We start from the raw sequence: 21,303 nt of genomic DNA, 5'->3' as shown, positions 1-21,303 counted from the left end.
AACTTAGTATTATTTTTTCCCAGGGGAATGAGGCCTTCACAGTGCTGAAGAATGAAGCAGAGGCCACAATCCTAATTTTACCAGTGTAAGAATGGTGCTGTACATTCAGGGATTCAAGAGCCCTTTCCACAAGGCCAAAAATCCACAGAAAAAGAGAGCAGGGATGCAAGGAATAATACTGTTAAAATCAGAGAGAAAAAGGAAGGAATGGAATGAAAGGAGAGGGATATTCTGAAATGTGCTGAGGGTTTCCACTCATATTAAAGTACTCAGACCAGATCCCCACCCAGCTCAGGATGCTGTTACTATCCTGTAACTGATACTTCTTAGGATAAAACAAACCACTTGATGAAGATGAACTCATTAGAGCCACTTAAAAACAAAACCAAATTCCTGGTAAAATAACAATTTGTGATGTCTGGAGAAAACCTGGTTTTCACTGAGTTTCTCTGCAAGTGACAAAGACATCAAACAGAGCTGAAACTCTGCAGATCAAGCCATTCTCAGACCACTGGGCTAACCCAGATGGAACTGGTATCACTGGTGTGCTGCATGTCACCTCTGATGTGCTCAAGGCACATTGAAGAATCTGGCAAAATTTTTGGTGTGATGCCAAGTGCTTTGCTCCTCTCCCCACAGAAACTGAGCCACAGATCCATCTGAAATATTAAATAATTCTCCCAGGGGAATTTCCACCCTCCCTGTGGTGAGTAACAAGTGCCTTGAGAGGAAGCAGGCTACAAGCAAGGAGTAAGTTACACAACCTCTGCTCCACGGTGCAGCCTCCATCAGCCACAGCAAAAAGCTGCAAAACCCCATGCAAAGCACTGCCCAGTAACTGGGGTTAACCAAAGCTTGGGACAACCAAGGGGACAAAGAGTGTTAGCATGTCACTAATGATAAACATGTTTTCCATTGGCCCAAAAGGGATTTAAAGCCATTTTTTTGTAGAAATCAAAGAGTTGTTAACTCTGAACTATCCGAAGCCATCAAGCCTGAGAAAACTTTAGAAGGAATTTTCAGCATTTCTCTCATCTCCAGGCTAATGTGCACATGGCTGGAGTGTATGTGCTTGCTTTGATGTCTTTATTATTGTTTTATTTTAGCTGAGATGGGGCCATTTTTGAGATAACTTCACCCTGTCCAAAGAACTGAGAGAAAAGGCATTGAACAGCTACAGCTCTGTAACAAACCACGAGATGCACCCAAAAGGAGAAACTTTTGGTACCAGTTTCCCACTGCATTAATGACAGGCTTTTCAATGGAAAAAACTCCTCATTTGCTGGGTACTATGCAAACAAGACCCCAGCAGCAGCATCTCCAAAGCAGGAAGTGAAAGCATTCAAGTGAGCAAAATAAACTTTATAGTGAGATAAAATTATTATCCCACTCATTAGGTGGACCTAATGCATTACCTCTGCTGGGACCTTTGGACTCTGAAACATGCAATGGGAGAAATCAGTGAGGGGAAGGGAGGAGAAAAACAGAAATCAGTAAGAAGTCTGGTCTTAAAATGTTTACTTTAAAACCCTCCAATACTGAAACATCCCACAGTTCTCTCCAAACAGAAGTCTCTCTAAGCACTGTATCACCTGCAAGTATTTTAGCACTCTCTACATGGATCAGATATAGCAGATTTAGCAACCAATGCTTGAGCACTACATCAAAATCCTATTATTCTATGCAGCTGCATTATGTATTAAAGTGCCCAGATTTCCCTTTTTAAAATGACTACCCACTCCCAAGGCAGAATACCTATCAGGAGAAGACCTTTCCCTTTACCTAGGCTTTGGAAAATAAGTTTAAATTAGTCTTTCACTTTTTAAAGGACAACTTTTGATCTATACTGTTATTTTAAAGAAGTGTGATGGGCTGAAATAACACCCACCTCAAGCTTCAGGAAAGCTTTCACTCTGTCCTAGAGGTGGAATTTCCATATGAACTGAAATTTACCCCTTAACCAGCTTTGTTTCCACCCAGATAAAAGCTCTGGAAGAGCTCTAAAACTTGACAATGAGAAAATCTCCCCTGATAAAAGCATTCCTGTGTGATAATTTTTATTTTAATCCCCTCTGCTCAGCCCAGGTCTGCCATAGGACATCCAAGAGCAGAGGTCCAAAGAGGTCCAAAGTTACAGATTTCCTAGGAATAGCCCCAAGGATACAAAGAGCTCACGGGTGCCTCATTTTTTTACAGGTATTTCCCACTTATGTCCCTGTAACTGGTGTAAATACACTTTTTCCCAGGAGATCCTGAGGTACTCACCCTGTTGCTGCTCAGGTTATAGAGGGGTCCTAAATCCTGGCGGCTTCCAGAAAGCTGAAATAGTGAAGAAAATCAGAATTATTTACTAACAAAACCTTACACAACTGATAATTATGCCCCTTGACAAACAGCAGGAAGGATTTTGCAACTAAAGCAGAACTGAAATCCAAGGGATGAAAGGTGAAACCCCCATTACTGACCTGGAAGGAGCCAGATTTGGGCAAGTTTGATTACCAGTTCTATCAAAGGAATTTTTTTTTCTTTCAAATTAGGAAAAAAAATTAATGCAGGACTTCCAAGATTTTTTTTACAGGTAGTCTGGGTTGATGGGGTTGCTCTCAAGCACACTGGCTTGCATGATGAAAGCAGGAATATGTGCAGATTTTGTCTCTGCTTAATGGTTTACATCAAGCAGCACAGACGAACAGAAGGGTCAAAGAGAAGGAAATATAAAAAATAGGAAATATAAATATAAAAAAGGAAATATAAAAAAAATACTCCATGGCTCTGGCATCACAGGGACCTGTAATTGAAAGGCTGGACCTGCTGCCCTCAATCTGCTGCAGATGCCAGCACAGAATCCTCACCCGATTCACGTTGGGAGAGCTCAGGCTCCTGCGGCAGAGTTTTCCTTTTCCCATTAGCTGCTCTTTGACAGCAACCTCCTGCCAATCACAGAGAAGCAAAAACAAGTCAAACATGCATGTTTTGCAAGAAGTTAAGCTCCAGTCATCCCAGGAGAGTGTTTACTCCACAAGAAAAATGTTTCTAAACAGACTCCTTGCACAGGCTCCTCTCTGTATATCTTCCCTAACCTAAAACTTGCACCTAATGTTGCTGCTTTAACACCCAGTATTTTGCTGACTGCCACATGTAGGATCCTACAGCTAGTTCTGATTCTTGGAGATGACTGTTTCAGATGCAAAGACTCCCTTTCCTAACTGAGCTTCTATTTTAATCCTTTAAACTAATTACATCCAACAGGGAACTTGCTTTCAACACTCGGAGTGCATCAAACTTCTCCATTTATTTATAGAAGGTAGGCACATTCTCCAGATTGGTTTTGCATAACTTTCTTCTGTGCTTGCAGAATAACAATTTTTCTCAATAAATGTTTTTGTCTCCTGTATTTTTCCTGGTAAACAGCTCAAGTTTCAGTACTTAAGATTAACCCAATCAATATCTTACTTAGTGACAGGGTGGGTTTGGTTACTTCAAGCAAGAATATGGGCAAAATGACAAGAATTCTATTAGCTATGTCAGAAACTGTTGCAAAAGCCCAAGCTTCAGAAAGCAAAAGGTAATCCCACACAATCACTTTTCTGAAACCATGATTAGCAATGCAAAACCAAATTAAGGAGCTCATAACACTGCATTAAATATAAAGCTCCCAGTCCCATCCATCCAGTAGGTAGCTGAGGGAGAATATCCCTGTTAAGGAGAGCTACATTTCCTTCCCTGGATCTTTGCCACAGGCACAGTTTCTAAGGATGAAATATGCACTGAAGTGGTGGTTTTGGTTTGTTATCCATTGGATGCACTTATGAGAAGGTTTGCACTGCCCTAATGATCTCTGCTCTCTGCTACAGCTTTAAAACCCGACCTGGCGCAGACGATCCAAGGTGAGAATGTTCTCTACAGCCAGCACACTCCTCAAATACTTCTCAATATAGGCTTCAGAGTCAGCTGAAGCTGCATCTTCAACATTTGCTGCCATCCTGGCTAGTGCCTCTCGTTCTTCAGCTCCCTGAGCATCCTAGGAAGGAGAAATGACATCCTTTTAACATAAACTCAAAATCTCCCACACCAATCCTGAAGAATACACATTTTTAAAAACACACAGGGCGTACAGGAGTCAATATTTTTGTTTTTGCCCTTACTTTTAGATTCAGATGTCCCAGGAAAACTCTCAATATAAGCCTTGTTGTTTTGAAATTTGCCACTTGTCACAGGTATCTCAATTTTTACATGTTTATTGTTCTGTTGGTTTCGTTGGGTTTTGAGAGCCTCCCAGTGAAACATTGCCATTGATTATCAAAAGGGCTGCATTCAGACATTTTATAATTAAAAAGTGCTCATACACATTACTTATCCTGGGAGTCACTTATCCTTGGGAGGAAAACAAGATTTCAAGTGACTTGCAGGAAAATAGAGTATTGCTTGAGATACATTTCAATGCAAAGAACAGAAAAGACAGTCAGGCAGCAATCAGACTTTTGGCTCTTCATGTGTTAATGTTTTTACAAGTGCTCTGAAAGAGCATCTGTTTGGAAGGCAAGGATTAGCATCTAACTATGAACATGCCAGGGAATCAAGAGTGGCACAAAGATATTACTTAGAAAAAGCCACTTTGTTCTTTTTATTACATATTCTCATACTCCATACATTATGCACTTCACCTCCTCATCTTGACTTCCCCCTTTTCTCTCTCTAAAGAGAGATGTGGGGTTCTTTTTTCCAAGGATCTAAGCAAATAGATGCTCACCCAACAAAAGCCATAGTGACACTGATGAGGAATAGGTTGCTGCTAAGTCACAGCATGTAAAGGAATGTGCCCAATCTCTAAGGACCATAGTTTATCCTTGCAGCAGCAAGAGCCAGCATGCTCAAAATAAGGGAGGAATCAGAAAGTTAGGGGTTCTTAGCCCATTTCAGACACCCAGATTTCTTTATTCACCTCTGGAATATTTGAGACTATCTCAAAAGTGACACCACAGCCAGGAATGGAACTTCGGTGAGACATTCTTCGGAGGAAACTTTGTGCAAAACCCTGCAGGGAAGCAAAAAAAAAGAAAAAAAAAAAAAGGGAAAATGTTTCTTGCTTTAAGGAAAACAAGTTTTAATGTATTTCAGCTGAAGTAAACATAGTTAAAAATGAGAGACTGACCAATAGATTTGTAAGAGTTAAAAGCTTTTAACTTGGAGACAAATAATTTGCTCATGTGTATTTCAGATGCAGAGAAGGGATTAACTTCCTTCATTGCAAGGTGACTGCTTAACCAGCACAAAAAGCATTTGCTAGTTTGGACGTGGTGGTTTTTTTTTTATTCACAGAGCCCTAGGTGACTTGCCTTGAGTATTGACAAGTAGAGACATTAAATTCTTGACCAAAGAGATCGTTATGAAGAATGATTTAAGGGGCATGGTCACTGTTTATGCTGAGTTGGCGCCTTGCAGGGTTAAGAACTGGCCTGTTGAATTAATGCAGAGATGAGTCATGCAAAGATGCTGCTGAGAAGAACACCCAGCAAAGGTTATTGACAAGGATTTTTAGAATCCTAGCAAGAAATCCAAAGCTTCCACGTCGAATAAAAGCAAAAAAAAAAAACCCCACCATTGACAAAACGTGGAGAAAATGGAATCGAAGGCGACTTAAGACAATTGTAATTATTGGCAGGCTCAGTTTACCTATTGAATACACTGCTGTTCTACATGGGGAAAAAAAAATTCACTTCTTCTCTCTCTGATTGAACACCCAGAACTGTAGTTCCTCTGTTCCTAGCACTGGTAAGCAGCTCAGACTTGCCTACAGGGTCTTTGGGTGTGACCACACCTCCTCTGCTCTTGCTGGATTTTAACTACAGATGTGCAAACAGAATAACAATGCAGGCTTTCTGCTTTGTCATGATCACAGCTAGGGGAAGCAGGGTTCTGAGACAGTGCTGAAGAAACTCTTTCTCTCCAACTTTCTCAAGAAGGAAGTATTTTTCATGTTGTAAATGGAATAACAACCTTCTTTCTCCTTTCCGTTTATTAAACGCCCTGCCCTCACCTATACATTATCTGAAGTGCACAAGCTAAATGGAAGACCAAGAGTGATTAACTTTGACAAATTACACAAGGGGACCTCTGCTCCAGCTATTCCTGGTTTATTTCTAAATATCTGGATGCATAAATAAGAATGGTTAGCAGTAAAATGGGAACACACTCTGGAACGGGGGGAACACACAAGTTTCTTCTGATGCAGTTTTTGCAAATACGAACTCCAAGCTCACAAGAAATTAATAATACAAATAATACCAAAATAATACAAATAATACCAAATCTCTCATGCCTGAATGTCAATGAACCTTTAAAAAAAGATGCAATGTCATCCACATTCAAAAAGACACCATGAAAGTTACTTGGCAGCATCAATTCCCGACACATTCCATCAATACGGGGCCTCCATTCAGGCAGAGATGGAGGTAGATACAAGAAAACAAAGAGTCATGGCAGCAGTGCATTGCTCAAATCAGAGCTTTCTCCTCTTCAAGAAGAGATAAAGATGAGGCAGAGGAAAAGTGGGAAGGATTAGAGAAGTGTCCTGGTTTGGGATTTTCTGTCCTGTCCTTTTGCTTCCAGCTCAGTCTCTTGTCAGGAGCTGCACTTGCTGAAATGAACAGCAAGTTTCTCAGGCAGTGTCTGCTGCTGGGACTGATCCCACTCCATGGTTATAGTTACAGCTGGGAATGGGCTGCAGAACCAAGGAACTGCTCAGCTCTGAGGAACATTTGGTCCTCCAAGAAGAATAAAGAGGTCCCACCTGCAGCCTCCTCTGGGAAGGAATGGACAAGATAGATGCCAGAATTTACCAAACAGAGTATTCCATCCCATACACCTCATACTCAGGAGAAATTTGAGGGATCACCAGGCTCAAACCCCTTCCTGCTTCCCCTTCTTCCCCTCTCCCTGTTTGTTTTGCCATCCTGGGAGGATTCCATCCCTTCCTCTGCCTGTGCTCCTGATCCATGCCAGCCTGAATCTGTGTGTTCCTGCCTCCAGCTCCCAACTGCTGCTGACCCCAGGATTCCAGCCTGGACTTTCCCAGGGCTGCCCTGCAGCCTCAGTGGGGATGGGAGAGTTATTGGGGGAAAGGGAGGAGGAACCTGGGATCCATTTTCCTGTATATTTATATATATTTAGTCATTTTTTGCCTATTTATCATTACTGTTCATTAAAGCTGTGTAGTTTAGTTTCCAACCCATCAGTCTCTCTCCCTTATTCTCTCTCCTTTCTTTATCAGGGAGGGGATTAACAGAGAGCATCTGATACTTGGTTTAATTGCCAGGGCAGTGTTACACCCTGAGAAGAGCAGGTACCTGTCTGCCATAGACGTTGACACAGATGCGTTTGCGTAGGACCAGCTGCATCTCTGCTGGGTGGCTGAGCTGGACAGTGGCTCTCACAATAAGGAAAACCCTCTCATCTCCTGCTGTTCCTTTGCTGAGCTGGATACAGTCATGGACTGTGGAATCCCACGAGGCTTCTGCTTTCACCTGCAAAGGAAAAAAAAAATGTATCCTCTAATAAGCATAATTAGGTGTATAATTAACTGTAATTAATTAAGCATAATTAACAAAAATACATAATACATAAATTTGGAGAGCTGGCTTCTCCGTTTCACTCCCTGGGAAGAAAAATCCCTTCACTTTTAGAAGAGGCCATTTAAAAATCAAGATCAGTTTGGCAAATGAAGACGCTGGGATTAAAAATGCCAACTTGCTCAAACTCTGGAACGTTTCCTCTTGAAAAAAAAGATCTTGCAATACCCAGGATCATTGCAAATAAATTATAAAATATGCAGAACTACAGGACCATTTGGCCTAATTTATTAAGATAACCCAGAGAGCAGCAGCAATTGCAGGGAAAATCTTCCATCACACCACATAAACTCTCTCATCTGTATTTGATTAATAACTTGGCTGAAACATTTCTAGCAATAGAGCAAAAGCTGGAATTTCTCTTCTTGAATGTTAAAATATAAGTATTACTGAAGGCTGAAATGGTTTATCTTCAAGCCATAAGAAAAATGGCCTGGTAGCTATCTTTCCAGGCTTCAAAAAAACAAGAGAGACCAAAAAAACTCAACCAAAACCATCAGGGAAAAAGCTCCTCTGAAAATATAAAAAGTAATTTTCAGAGGTCCTAAACCCAATAAGCAAAAACTGTAAATCAGCAACTGTGAAGTTTTAAAACTCTGAGCTCTGTGGCAAAATGTAATGACTGTAACAAGGAAGAGGTGAGCATGTTCTCTGTAGCAAGAGTTGAGTTTATTTTTTTTTTATCTGGAGGTTTCCATACTCTAATTTACTCACTGGTTTTGTTTTGCTTTTTTAGACTTTGGTAGCTCCAGGATTTAGATCCTTGAGTTTTATTACTTTTCAAAACATGATTATACTCCTTGAAAGTATTCCCTGAAGACACAGAGTCAGACATTTAAGAAACAGGAGTTATGTCCTGTGTGTGCCATCTTTGATGTGTTATTTTCACATTTGAATATAAAAAGAGAACAGTTAAAAGACTCCTAAAGCAGATATACTGGTCTGCATCTCTGCTTACCTCACTGTCATGATGCTTCACTATCTGCAGTTCAAAGAATTCCTCTTCCTCTTCTGCAGCCAGAGTAGCATCCCAGCCACCTGCTTCTGGGTCATCAAGGTTATCTTGGGAACTGAAGTCATCAGCTAGAAAAAAAAGGGGATAGAGGACGTGAGGAGACACAAAGGAATAATGGATTCTAAAAACCTAGAGACCCAGACTGGTTCCAGTTGGTAGGGATCCTGATGATCAATTGGTTCCACCTCCCACAGCCCAGGGTGCTCCAAGCCCCATCCAACCTGGGCTGAGACACTGCCAGGGATCTGAATAAATTATTATGAATATTATTATGAATAAACACTACCACCTCAGAGATCACCCCATGTAAGACCCCACCTGGAGCTGTGTGTCCAGTTCTGGAGTCCCCAACATCAGAAGGACACAGAGCTCCTGGAAGGTGTCCAGAGCAGAGCCACTCAAATGCTCAGAGGGCTGAGCACCTCCCTGGGAAGCCAGGCTGAGGGATTGGGGTTGTTCAGCCTGGAGAAGAGGAGGCTCCCAGGTGAGCTCAGAGCAACCTTCCAATATCTGAAGGGACTTTAGAGAACACCCAGTTCCACCACCCCCCTGCATGGTCAGGCACACCTACCCCAGCCCAGGGTGCTCCAAGCCCCATCCAACCTGGGCTGAGACACTGCCAGGGATGGGGCAGCCACAGCTTCCCTGGGCAACCTGGGCAACCAGGGGCTCAGCACCCTCACCCCAAGGAATTTCTCCCTCCCTCCCTGCCCAAGATCTTCTCTCCATCTCCCCTCTCCCAGCTGCAAACCCTTCCCCCTCGCAGGCTCCCATCCCTCCAGGCCCTTGTCCCAAGTCCCTCCCCAGCTTTCCTGGAGCCCCTTCAGGCACTGGAAGGTGCTCCAAGGTCTCCCCGTTGCAGCCTTCTCTTCTCCAGCCTCAACACCCCCAACTCTCTCAGCCTGGCTCCAGAGCAGAGCTGCTCCAGCCCTTGCACCATCTTCATGGTCTCCTCTAGATTTGCTCCAACAGCTCCGTGTCCTTCTCACTTTGAGGGTCCCAGAACTGGACCCAGTGCTCATTCTGGTAAATCATGAATTTACACTTTCTTCACTAAGTTCCCAGCCTGGCTACTTACACTCTACCTTCAATAAAAAAGCTCCCCACATTAATCCACATCAAAAATAATCCCATTTCTACACAGACAGCATCTCCAAAGGTTTGGGGACACAGACTCCTGCCTTACCAAGTCCTCTGTTGTGTGGGAAACTCTCCCAGCAGTGAACTTCCTCTCCTTGCCCACCCATTGTATCCCCAGCACTGCTGCTCACCTGTGCTAAGTACATTCCTCAGTTGGCTTTAGGGAGGTGCTGTGGTTTGTTTTTAAATGAGGACGAGCTGCTGGTTGAGTAAGTAAAAATACAGCACTTTTAGATCATTATTAAACACATTCTTGGTTTGATTTTTGAGAAGAAGCTCAACTTGTTCTGGCTGGAGTCCCTCATCATGAAGGAATTCTTATCTAGCTCCTCTCTGGAGCCATTTGATGTATCAAGGAGCTCCTTGAGGTGAGCAAACCATGAATGTCAACAGTCTTGCAGCAAATCCTTCTCACAAAAAGCACCTCTTCTATTTGGATGTATTGAAAAATCCATTGTTTGAAGAAATGGTCACACTCAGGTAAAACATAACTTGTGTTGATCATGCCATGGGGTTCTGATAGGCAAATTTATTACCAGTGACTTCACATTTTCTTCTAATTCATCAGTGAAGAAATTCTAGGATAACATCAGTGTAATATCCTTGTGAAATCTCAGAAAGGATACTCACAACAGTATTTTTTTTAACACTGGCTTGTGCTGTCCACTCCTTTAAATGAACCCATTTTACTATTTCTATTTCACTTATTAAATACCTGCACAACCCTGCGATTATTAAAATATTTGGTTCCTTCCATAAATAATGCTGTGTACTTTGAAACAGTGAAGATAACTTTTAGTGAAAAATGTGCACTCCCAAATCCATCTCTCTGCCATTCCAGGCATTTCTGCATTTTATTGGCTTGCTTCAATTCTATAATGTAATTGGCTGTCCAAAAGTTTCTCTCAATGTACAGTTTGAAGGATCACTTACCATTCAAGTCAAGGAAAATAACAGGAATGTGAGTTTCCATCCCAGGCACAGGGGTCCTGAAATGGAAGAGAGGGACAATGGTGGCATTTAAGCTATTGCAGCTGTACCCAGCACACGTACCTCCTGATACCAGAACATCACATTCAGTACAACTGCACTTCCAAGCCAGACCACTGATAGCCTTGGCAAACAGCTTCATTTTAATTTACTGTTGCAGATTCTGAGGAGAGACTCAACTCAATTGGTATTTCTTCTCAACCAGCCCTCTTAAAATTATTGTGTTCTTTGACCTCTGCTTTCAGGAATGTTTTCTCTCTCTCAAATGCTAACCACAAAATTAAGTTTATTTCCTCTGACACACACATTTATAAAATGCAAACCCCTCCACAGAAGTGATGGCAATGAGGACAGCAGAAGGAGAGATCAGAAAATCTAGTGTCAAAGTTTTAAAACTAACACTGATGGTGCCACACTATGCAGTCATTACTCCTTACAAAACACAGATTTGAGAGTCAAAGCTGCCATTTAAGGCATCTTTTGTATCATGGCAGAAGAGGTAACATAGGCAGTGATTTGTTTTTAAAATGAAATATTCTGTGACTTTGAAGTGACACAGCCCTGGAGGTATTTAAAAGCCATGGAGATGTGGTGCTGAGGGACATGGTTTAGTGGTGGGTTAATGGTTGGACTTGATGATCTTCAAGGTCTTTTTCAACCAAAACAATTCTATAATTCTAACATTAAGAAGGTGCTAAAAATGTAACACAAGGCACAAAAGACTTTAAGACTCCCTGTTGCAATGTTAGCTCTATAAAAGGGCTGCAGCCACCTCATGACAAACTTGGACTTGATCAAGATCTCTTGAACAAGAGAAGCTGGAGCTTTATGTAATATATAAGGTGCTTGAATCATATTAAATATTTCTGCTGGTGCAAACGTGTTCAAAACAGATTATTTCTCAAGTAGCCTTCCTGCAGCTCCACTGTTTTCAAACCTAGTCAAACCCTTTGATGTGAGAGTTGATGTGCTTCCAACAAGCCTTTGCCATTTTTAAGTTTCAGAAGCACAAACTTCAGCTTAAGGCTCCATGACACCCAATTTCATCAATAAATACTGCTGGAGGTTTGCTCAGAAAACAATTTCAGAGAACTGAAAGCAAATGAAGAAGTTGGAAGCAAAACACCCTTGCTTCTTTATCTGTAGTTGTTCCCCACAGCTGCTGTAGCACAGTAATCTCAGGCTAACGTAATTTCCTATTTTAAATGTTTAGAAAATTACATGGAACACTTGCTGACTTAACAGACTTTGTGCTCAAACCAGGAGTGCAAAAAAATGCTCCTGTAGGTGCAGTTTTATTATGACAGAGCAGCCTCTTAAGTGAATGAACTAGGTAATTAACATATTAGCTAATTTTTTAAACGCTAAGTGCAGTGGTAATAAATATTGATTCTGGCTTGGTTTTTTTTTTGGTTTTTTTTTTTCCAGAAGGTCATAATTACACTGTGATCAATAACAGCATCGTTTACTAAACAGCATTTCTGGATGTCAGATATGCAGCCTAATAAAACAGTTCAAGCAAGAGGCCTAATTTTAACAAACTTGCTCAGGCCGTGTACAAAGGCCAGACAAAAGAAAGAGAAAAATGGCAACGACCCAAGCCAGGGACAGGCTTGTAATAAAATGCATTATTATTACATTTGTTCTTGTATATGGTCATGTATGGTCATACCACTCTGCTGGAGCTCCAGGGATCCCACTGCCAGCAGAAGGAACCATCACAGCATTTCTTTCCTCAGTCAGTGTCAGCCTCATCTCCAGAAGCTGAGCCTCCCGATCAGCATCGTCTTCTGTTTTATCTGGAGAGGCAGGATGGCAGTCAGGGCACAGAGAGCATTTCTTACTCAGTCCCTTTATCTTATGTCAATAATAAAACCCACCCTGCTCAGAAATTCAGCACACAAGGAAGAAACCCACAGTGCACAAGAAAAATGAACAATTTTCTTGAGGCCTCTCCAACGTCGGTTTTACTGCAAGCAAATCAGGGGCAAGTCCAGAGGTCCAACTCTCCATTACCTTTTCTAAACTTTACAACATCTTAAGCTAAGAAACATGAGCACGTGACCCTCTCAGCTTATCACTATTGTTACCTTTAATAGCATTCTGCTTACCAGGCTTCCCAACAAGTTTTTGCAGTTGCTGATCCAGATACTCCTGACGCTTCGTTAAGGCACAGAGCCATTTCCGACGCAGCCTCTCCAAATCCCTGTCCTGGAAAGAGGAAGGAAAGCAGTCATGTTAAATATTGACCCAGGAAAGCCAGTGTTTCCTATTTGTGGCTTACACATTTCCTCAAGGCTTCTACATATCTCAAGAAGGAGATAAGACAGAGCAGACCTCCAAGAAATCACTCAGCTCTTTTCGATTTTCTTTCGCGCTGGGCAAGAGAAACACAGAAGAGCTGAGGCTGGGAGTGACCTCTGGAGGTTGTGCCCAAAGCAAGGTCAATTACAACAACTTGCTCAGGGCTGTGTGCAGTTGGGATTTTAATATCTCCGTGGATGGAAAGTCCATAACCTCTCCAGGCAACACCACAGTAAAAAAAAACCAAACAACCTTTCGTTGGAGATTGATCAGCACCTCTCGTCCATTTACTGGAAACACTAAGTGCCTGGCTCTGTCTTCTTTACTCCTTCCCTTAAACACACATTGACAAAATCCACCTTGAACCTTTTCTTCTCCTCCAGGCTAAACAACCCCAGTTCTCCATGTCTTTCTTTGCAGGTCCAAACCTTTAACTCAGCACATCTCACTTGAAGGATTTCTGCTTGCCAGCCTGAGGCATCTCTTCCTCTCCAGCTGTTATTCTGTCCTACCCATCTGAACAAGCTTCAGTTTATACTTCTCTGCCCCTAAAGTAGTCTGCAACTCACCCATCAGTTCTTATCCATCACTTCACACCCAGTGTTTAGCAGCTTCATATCAGGAATCCATCCTGACCTCCATCATCCCACTATCCTTAGTTATGGCATTTGAAGCTGAGCCTTTAAAATATTTTTTCCTAAGTGCTCATGTCCTTCAGAGAAACCACCTGCATCTCTCAAAGCTGCCATGCCAATTCTTCTTCTTATTGAGGACAATCTCAATCCAGCCATGGTTTGTCAAGAGGGGAGATTCCTTCCCCCAGAACACCAAAGGCAAACAGCAATTGGATCTTGTTTTAAAAATACACATTAAGGCATCCTCTGCTTTCCCTTCACCTCTGTCACCCACCAGATGGTTTTGCCCCATAACAACCTATTCAATTCTTGAGCTTTAACTCTCTTCAGAAGGCAGGTAAAATAAAGTAAAGGTTCCCTTCTCTAACATATTTAATCTGGAAATGTCCAGATTACATTGTAAGAGAGAATTCAAAATATTTACCTGGTAACTGTCCATTTCATCTTCTTCTTCCTAGAAGAATATGCAAACCCACATCATTAATTTATTTTGTTTTTTAAGAGCAGGAAACACACTGAATGCAGAGGGTGGAACTATTTTAAACAATATAAGGGGTCTTACAAAAAAGTCAGAACCTAGCAGTGGTAGAATCATAGAATTAATACACAGTGGTATCCTGAAGGTTTGCTGCTATCAGCACTAATAAACACAAACCAGAATAATCCAGCAATTAGAAGGGAAAAAATTCACAGAAATATTGCTCTTAGAATTGTTCATAATTGGAAGCAAGTGAAATATTCTCATTTCCCTAGGATAGAAATAGGATCTACTGTGAAACAACCTGAAATAACCTGTTGATCTTGGCCAAAGTTTTACCTGTAAGAGTCAAGTATGCACTGAGAAATCCAAGCAGAGAGGGTTTGAGGTAAGCTTGTTGCAGCATTTAGAGGAGAAAAATCTAAGCCATTTATAAGGGAATTAGGATAACTCTGCCACAAAAGGAGTTGCAGTGCAGACCTCTGACATCTTGGTTTCTATTATTTTCTGATGAGAGACACCACCTTTCATTCTTGCAACTCACCAGAAGGAAAGACACTTCTAATGCCTCTAAATAGAACTGCTACTCCTGGACAGTGAATGGAAAAGCAATGAGGATTCCAGTCCTGATGGAGCTATTACTCACCTATTTAAGTACTAACAAGCCACTGGAGTCCACTGTGGTATCTTAGTAATGAAAGCCAAAAACTTCACTAATTTAAAATTAAAAAGCCATCCAGAAGAGGCATTTTCTTAGCCTTTAGAAAATCTTCCTCATTCCACAGTTATTGATTTACTTCAGGTAGAGAAATGCTAATAAGGGGACTGAAAATCCAGATGTTCAAGACAGAAGGATATTGCAAGCACCAGGACTAACTTAGTTTTCAATTGCCCTTTCCCACGTGGGTTATCAGTGTTATCAGCACAACTCACTGGTCCCTCTCTCTCCAGAAAAGCTGAAGTCTTTTGCCTTGAAACAAGATGTTATTTTGTGGATTACCAACTCTGTCAGAGATGGTAGAAAGTGGTCCACAGATCACAAGTTCCTGGGGAAGACACAAAGTGGCACAGAGAAGATGCTCACCTGGGACTTGTCACAAAACAGGCTAAAAGGGACATATTGTTAGGGGTCTGTAATAGCTTTAAAATAAAATTTTCAGAAATCAATTATTCTGAGTCAGCAGAGAAGAGCTTCTCAAGAAACTTGCTCCACAGAGGAGTAGGAGATAAAAAGCAATTTACTTGCTGTATAGGATGAGGTTAGATATCAGGATATTAGGATAAATAATTTCTTCACTAAAATTGATATCAGACACTGGAAGAGGCTGCCCAGGGCAGAGGAGGAGTCACCATGCCTAGAAGGAGTCATGGAGAGATAGTACTTAGGGATATGGCTTAGTTAAGGTCATGTCAGTGTTAGGTTGATGGTTGGACCTGATGATCTTGAAGGTCTTTTCCAACCCAGGTAATTCTGTGATTCTGTACCAGGGATGGCTGTGAGAGAAGGGCAGCTAGAAAGGCTGCAGGCAATCACTAGAAGAAAGATAATAGGGAATAAAAGCAATAATCTGCCTTGAATGCTGCTGAACACTGAAATCTCTGCAAGGGTGGAAAGAATTCCCCTTTCTGTACCCAAGGGAAGAGGGACTGCTAAGGTTAGGAGTCAAAAAACCCAACTATTTCAGACCTCAAATGAATGAGCAAAAAAGGGGAGCAGACACATACTGAATCACACCCTATCCACAGGGTAAACACCACAGAAAGCTGGGAAATGTCCCCAAAACTACCTCACATTTTGGTGGCCTTGTCTCAAGCTGGGCAGCTCAACAACCAAGTCTGCAGACTCACTGCTACTACATCAGATTTTGGCTTGCTAACTCAGCAAATTTTAATGTAGCTGTTGGGGGAAAAAAGTCAAACTGCACTAAAAAAGTGATGGGAGAATTGCAAGAAGACAATTCCTAAAACCAGATAGATAGATCTGCAGTTTCAGGTGAGATGCAGTGCCCCTGAGGTTGTCAAACACCTGGCAACACCCAGTATGGGCTAACAACTGGCTCATATAATTCTAACATTTGTAACTTGTAATTTCTAACATGTTTAATTTGTTATTTGAAGATTTGAGCCATTGGTTTAATTAAATTTCAATGGTTGGGTTAGAATTCCTGCCATATCTAATATTTGAAGGCAAATCCACTCCTAATGAACTTGAGAAACTTTGGAATTTTCTTTTCTTTGAATGGTGTGTGAAGTCTGTGCTGCTTTTATGGGTAGGGAGAGAAAACCCTGAAACCAGAAGAGAGACACAGAAGTCTTACAAACATCATTTTGAATATGTTCCATCCCACTTTCTGAAAGACACAGAGGTTTAGATTTAAACTACCCCAATTAATCCCCCAAACTACCTTCAAAGCACTTCTGACAATTCTTTTTGACTTTGCTTTATACATTGAAGTTAAACAAAAAACAAACCCCAAACCAAGCCAAAACTTGAGAGGAATGGAGTTGCCTCCAAGAGCAAGAAACTTAGGACATCACTTTATGGGAAATACCCAGAGCTGATGGGAAATATTCATACTCTTACCTGATAATTCTCAGGTCCTTTTTGTGACTTGACTTGTTTTATTTGAACACAGCCAATGCCAACAGATAATATGGATTCCTCCATCAGAGGCAAAGTCCCAGATTCCTGTACAGATCTCACTTCTACCTGAATACGTCGAGATTGCCCCTGCCCAAAAAAAGAAACCAGTTAGAAAGGCTGGAAAACAAGAATTTTAAATTCTAGAAGCTTAATGACAGAGAGACCTCTACTGGCAGTCACCTGAAAGAAACATTTTATTTTTATGTTGTGAAAAACAAAAGTGGTGAGTGCTGCTACCTCAGTGCCCCAGTGTTCAAGATCTGTTGCAAGGATTTATGTGTACCAGATTTATGTATTTACAGAAAAAAAAAGAAAGAGCTCAGCATTCAGCACCTTCTCAGTTTATTTTTCTGGAGGGTGTTCACTTCCAGGATTTTATTTTTAATAGTTCTGAAAATGGAAAATAGGATCTTCTCCAAAAATGAGGAAAGAAAATAATCTAATTTGGTAAATTACTGGGATCTCAGTGAACTTTTCTTGACTCTGATCTCCTTGCCTGAAAATTCTTACCCATTGTTGCTGTCAATGCAGCAAAGAAACCATTCTTCAAAAGAACTTGTAGGAGAGGAAAGACAATTAAAAAAAAAAATAAATCAAAGGAGTTGAGGAGTTCAGAGGTGCAGCCTGTGTCTAACTTTTATTAATTCCTGGCATTCTCTGGGTCACAGCTTATCACTTAAAAATGTTAACTCCTCAGTTAAGCATTAACAACTTAATGGGTGTAGAATTCAAAGGACAAAGGAGTGGCTGGTTGGGAGGTTCATATAAAAGGGAACTCTGGACCTCTTTAAAAATGAAAGTTCAGCACAGATCAATGTTCTTTAGTCCAGGTGCTGTCACAGAGCAGGGAGCAGAACATAGAAAGTTACAGGGAAGCCTCTGATCACTGAAGGGTATGGACTCAGGCAGGTTCACAAATCACAGAGACTCCACTTCCTTCTGCCCTAAATCTGTGTTACACAAGATCCCACATTGTGTCTAAGCCTGACAGTTTCTTGAACACTTTCCCATATAAAATATAAAGCTGCTTAGCTTTCTCCAGGCTTCTTTCACAGCTGGAATCCTGTGCATGGCACTGTACCTGTCTGAGCTGGAAGATGCCTCCTGTGCTTACATCCTTGGCAGGAGTCACCTCAACTGGGCAGTATTCCCCATTCTCATTCAGCTCAAGAATCTGCACCCAGAGTTCTACTTTTCGGGTTACTTCACTCCACCTGCAAAACATGTCAAATATGGGTTTTTTGGTTGGTCTTGTGTTTTTTCCCCAGAACAAAGAGAAAAACCCAAAGCATCAGCTCAGCCTGCAGACTGAAGAAGCAAAGGAGCCCTTTGATATGTTTGCCATTTGTTACTATCTCTGCAGTGCCTATAAATTTTACTGACAACTATTTCAGGCAAACATCAGAAATAAGCCTTTTCTTATCCCCGTATGAAAAAAAAATTCCACTAGAATCATAGAATTGGCTGGGTTGGAAGGGACCTCAGAGATCATCAAGTCCAACCCTTGATCCACTCCCCCCGTGGTTCCCAGCCCATGGCACTCAGTGCCACATCCAGGCTCTTTTGAAATATCTCCAGACACGGAGAATCCACTACTTCCCTGGGCAGCCCATTCCAATGCCTGATCACCCTCTCCAGAAAGAAATTCTTTCTAATCTCCAACCTAAACCTCCCCTGGCACAACTTGAGACCCTGCCCTCTTGTCTTGCTGAGAGTTGCCTGGGAAAAGAGCCCAACCCCCCCTGGCTCCAACCTCCTTTCAGGGAGTTGGAGAGAGTGATGAGGTCTCCCCTGAGCCTCCTCTTCTCCAGCCTCAACACCCCCAGCTCCCTCAGCCCTTCCTCACAGGAATTCTGCTGGATCCCTTCACAGCCTCCTTGCTCTTCTCTGGACCTGCTCCAGCACCTCAATCTCCTGCCTGAGGGGCTGAGGGGCCCAGAACTGGACACAGGACTCAAGCTGTGGCCTCCCCAGGGCTGAGCACAGGGGCAGAATCCCTTCCCTGGACCTGCTGGCCACGCTGTTCCTGACACAGCCCAGGATGCCATTGGCCTTCTTGGCCACCTGGGCACACTGCTGGCTCCTGTTCAGCTTCCTGGCAATCCAGACTCCCAGGTCCCTTTCTGCCACTCTGTGCCCAGCCTGGAGCTCCCCATGGGGTTGTTGTGGCCAAAGTGCAGGACCTGGCACTTGGAATGTTGAACCTCATCCCACTAGATTCTAACATTTAAGTTCTGGTCTCAACTACTGCCCCAGAGGCCCTGTGTTGTCAGAGAAATCAGATTCACACAGAGGACAGGAGAATGAAATAGGACCTTGTCTCACAAGGTTTTGAGGTTCAGGGAATACCTTGGATTCCATCATACTACCACCTTCCCTCCTAAGAACTTACATGAGAAAGGGGCACTCTCCTAATAGTTCAAAATTAAAACTGAAGGAGGTACTTACTACTCAGCTACCAAACATAACTCACTAGTTTATAGTATCATTTCTCCATCTCCTCTGTGCCATATTTTCCTGGTTTTTTTCCTTTTAAACTTCCCCATAAACAGGATACTACTCACCATGCTCAAAAAAAGCTTAGGCTGGAAGTAAAAAGAGAAATAATTGCCAAGCTGCAGAGCTGCCTTTAATTGGAGAGGTCAAAAAATTACATTTAAGAAAATGTTATTAAGCTTATTTTGAGGACAACAAATGGCTGCCAGCAAAAAAGCAACCCCCTTCTGTCTAAATTACCATAAATTACTCCAACTGAGCAATTAGCAATATAGCTTCTCCAATGGAAGCATTACAGCCATGGCATTTCATGGCCAAGAATGGAGTCAGATCTTGAATAAACACAGCTGATCTTCAGATCATGTATTTGATCATAAACATATTTGATCCTCAAGAGGTCCCTTCCACCCCCTGACATCCTGTGATTTGCTGAAGGAACAACCCTTTTAGACCTTGACAGCTCCTCCTGGTGCAGAGGAAAACAAACAGGAAAATAAACAGCTTGCTTTGCTGTAAAACACAGCTTCAGCATTTGAGTCTGCCTGCATAAAAAGGACTTCAAAATATTTCAAAGTTTTCCACTTTGAAGCTGAAACAGAGATGGGCATTTCTCTTCTTTCCCTTTTTTCAAGCCTACTGACACATGGCAGGGTATTTTAAGACAGAGTCTCCTATAATAGATTAATAAATATAGCCTAAAATACACACTCAGTTACCTCCAGCTCAAAATTCCAAACTTCCTTCAAAACAGGGCACCTCAGACACTGGTTTTCCCAAAGTGCTACCCTGAGGATCTCTTTTTTCCATACTTACCTGTCACGGAGGCTGCGAGTTTTGGCTTGGATTATTCCCAAATCCCACAGGGCTGGATTTTTCCGGTCACCACTCTGCTTGTGCCCATAAACCTCGATTGCCAAAGCACCATCATAGAGATGTTCCATGAAGTCTTCAGAAATACTGACAGAAACTTCCTGTAAGAGCCCAAAGAGTTGGTCACTGGGATCACAGAGCGAGGCAGAGAGTTGCTGCCTTGGCTTTAATAAAGATATGTAATCAAGTCATCCTAGTTCCCAAGACACAGGATGGAGAAAAGGAAAAATTGTCACCTCAGGTTGTAAAATCAGGAGGTAAGACAAGGGTGAGTGATTTGCTGAAGGTTAAAATCTATAAAAAGCTCAAAAATGAGCATATGCTGCTCCAAGTCCTCGTCCAATGGTTAAAAAAAGACTTAAAAAGCTTATGTTCTAATATTCAAAAAAGACCAAAACTCCTAAAAGTATCAAACCTGTTTTGCAAATGGTAAGTGGAATATATTGCTCAGTGGAATGACAAAGGATAGAAAGACCAAGATGAGAACTCAGGTGGTTGGGTGGCATTCATCAGAGCTGAGTTTAGGTGTCTCTATTAAAGATGCCTCCACTCTGTTGCTCAAAAGTCAATAGGAAAAAGAATATCACTTGACCATTCATACTCAGCAGCATTTTTACTGTGGATAAACTCCAGCAGGAGTCTCTCTGCTGGACAGAATGCTTTCCCTTATTAATCCAGTTCTTCAGCTACTGTGATTTCTGTAGAAATGAGCAGTGCAGTATGATCCAACTCCCAGGAACCCTGAAGATGTTTGAAGTTCTTATTAAAAGCAGAATCTGGGTACCACAAGGACAAGAATGAGATCAAAAAGGCAACTGTTGTGCAAGCCTGAATCTGCTTTTCCTGCCTACAGTTTCATTAATAAAACAGTAAAAAAAACAAACCCAAAAAACTTACATTGCAGTGATCAAAGACAACCATGCACCGTGGCTCCTTGCTGCTGGAGGACAAGGAAGGATCCACCTCAGGTGCAACATTCACTGGCTCTACTTGATCCCAAAATGTATATTTGCAGAACACAAAGTTGGAGAGGTGCTGTGGCAAACCTGTAGCCTGAAGTATTTTAATCTAGAGAAAGAGATGAGGGATAAAGAAAAGCATTT

General features: G+C 41.9%; 1 protein-coding gene across 4 annotated transcripts in view; it reads right to left on the bottom strand.

Annotated features, from left to right (window-relative positions):
• The window catches only part of KIF13B (kinesin family member 13B), a 145,266-nt gene that overhangs the window by 24,795 nt on the left and 99,168 nt on the right, over nucleotides 1-21,303 (bottom strand). For 2 of the 4 annotated variants that reach the window (XM_030446827.1, XM_030446828.1), the window contains exons 22-36: nucleotides 21,098-21,268; nucleotides 20,144-20,301; nucleotides 17,916-18,048; nucleotides 16,775-16,921; nucleotides 14,137-14,166; nucleotides 12,885-12,984; nucleotides 12,446-12,572; nucleotides 10,717-10,772; nucleotides 8,587-8,711; nucleotides 7,347-7,523; nucleotides 4,943-5,035; nucleotides 3,869-4,021; nucleotides 2,853-2,930; nucleotides 2,266-2,319; nucleotides 1,416-1,436 (exon numbers count right to left, since the gene is read on the bottom strand). In XM_030446827.1, coding sequence (XP_030302687.1) covers nucleotides 1,416-1,436; nucleotides 2,266-2,319; nucleotides 2,853-2,930; nucleotides 3,869-4,021; nucleotides 4,943-5,035; nucleotides 7,347-7,523; nucleotides 8,587-8,711; nucleotides 10,717-10,772; nucleotides 12,446-12,572; nucleotides 12,885-12,984; nucleotides 14,137-14,166; nucleotides 16,775-16,921; nucleotides 17,916-18,048; nucleotides 20,144-20,301; nucleotides 21,098-21,268 — 1,623 coding nt within the window. The remainder of the gene's footprint in view (nucleotides 1-1,415; nucleotides 1,437-2,265; nucleotides 2,320-2,852; nucleotides 2,931-3,868; nucleotides 4,022-4,942; nucleotides 5,036-7,346; nucleotides 7,524-8,586; nucleotides 8,712-10,716; nucleotides 10,773-12,445; nucleotides 12,573-12,884; nucleotides 12,985-14,136; nucleotides 14,167-16,774; nucleotides 16,922-17,915; nucleotides 18,049-20,143; nucleotides 20,302-21,097; nucleotides 21,269-21,303) is intronic. The other 2 variants (XM_030446829.1, XM_030446830.1) reach the window with 1 other exon arrangement.

This window comes from Calypte anna, chromosome 3 (assembly GCF_003957555.1).
Source record: "Calypte anna isolate BGI_N300 chromosome 3, bCalAnn1_v1.p, whole genome shotgun sequence".
NCBI lineage: Eukaryota > Metazoa > Chordata > Aves > Apodiformes > Trochilidae > Calypte > Calypte anna.
Note: the sequence above shows the minus strand (reverse complement) of the source record. Positions and strands in the feature narration are given on the sequence as shown.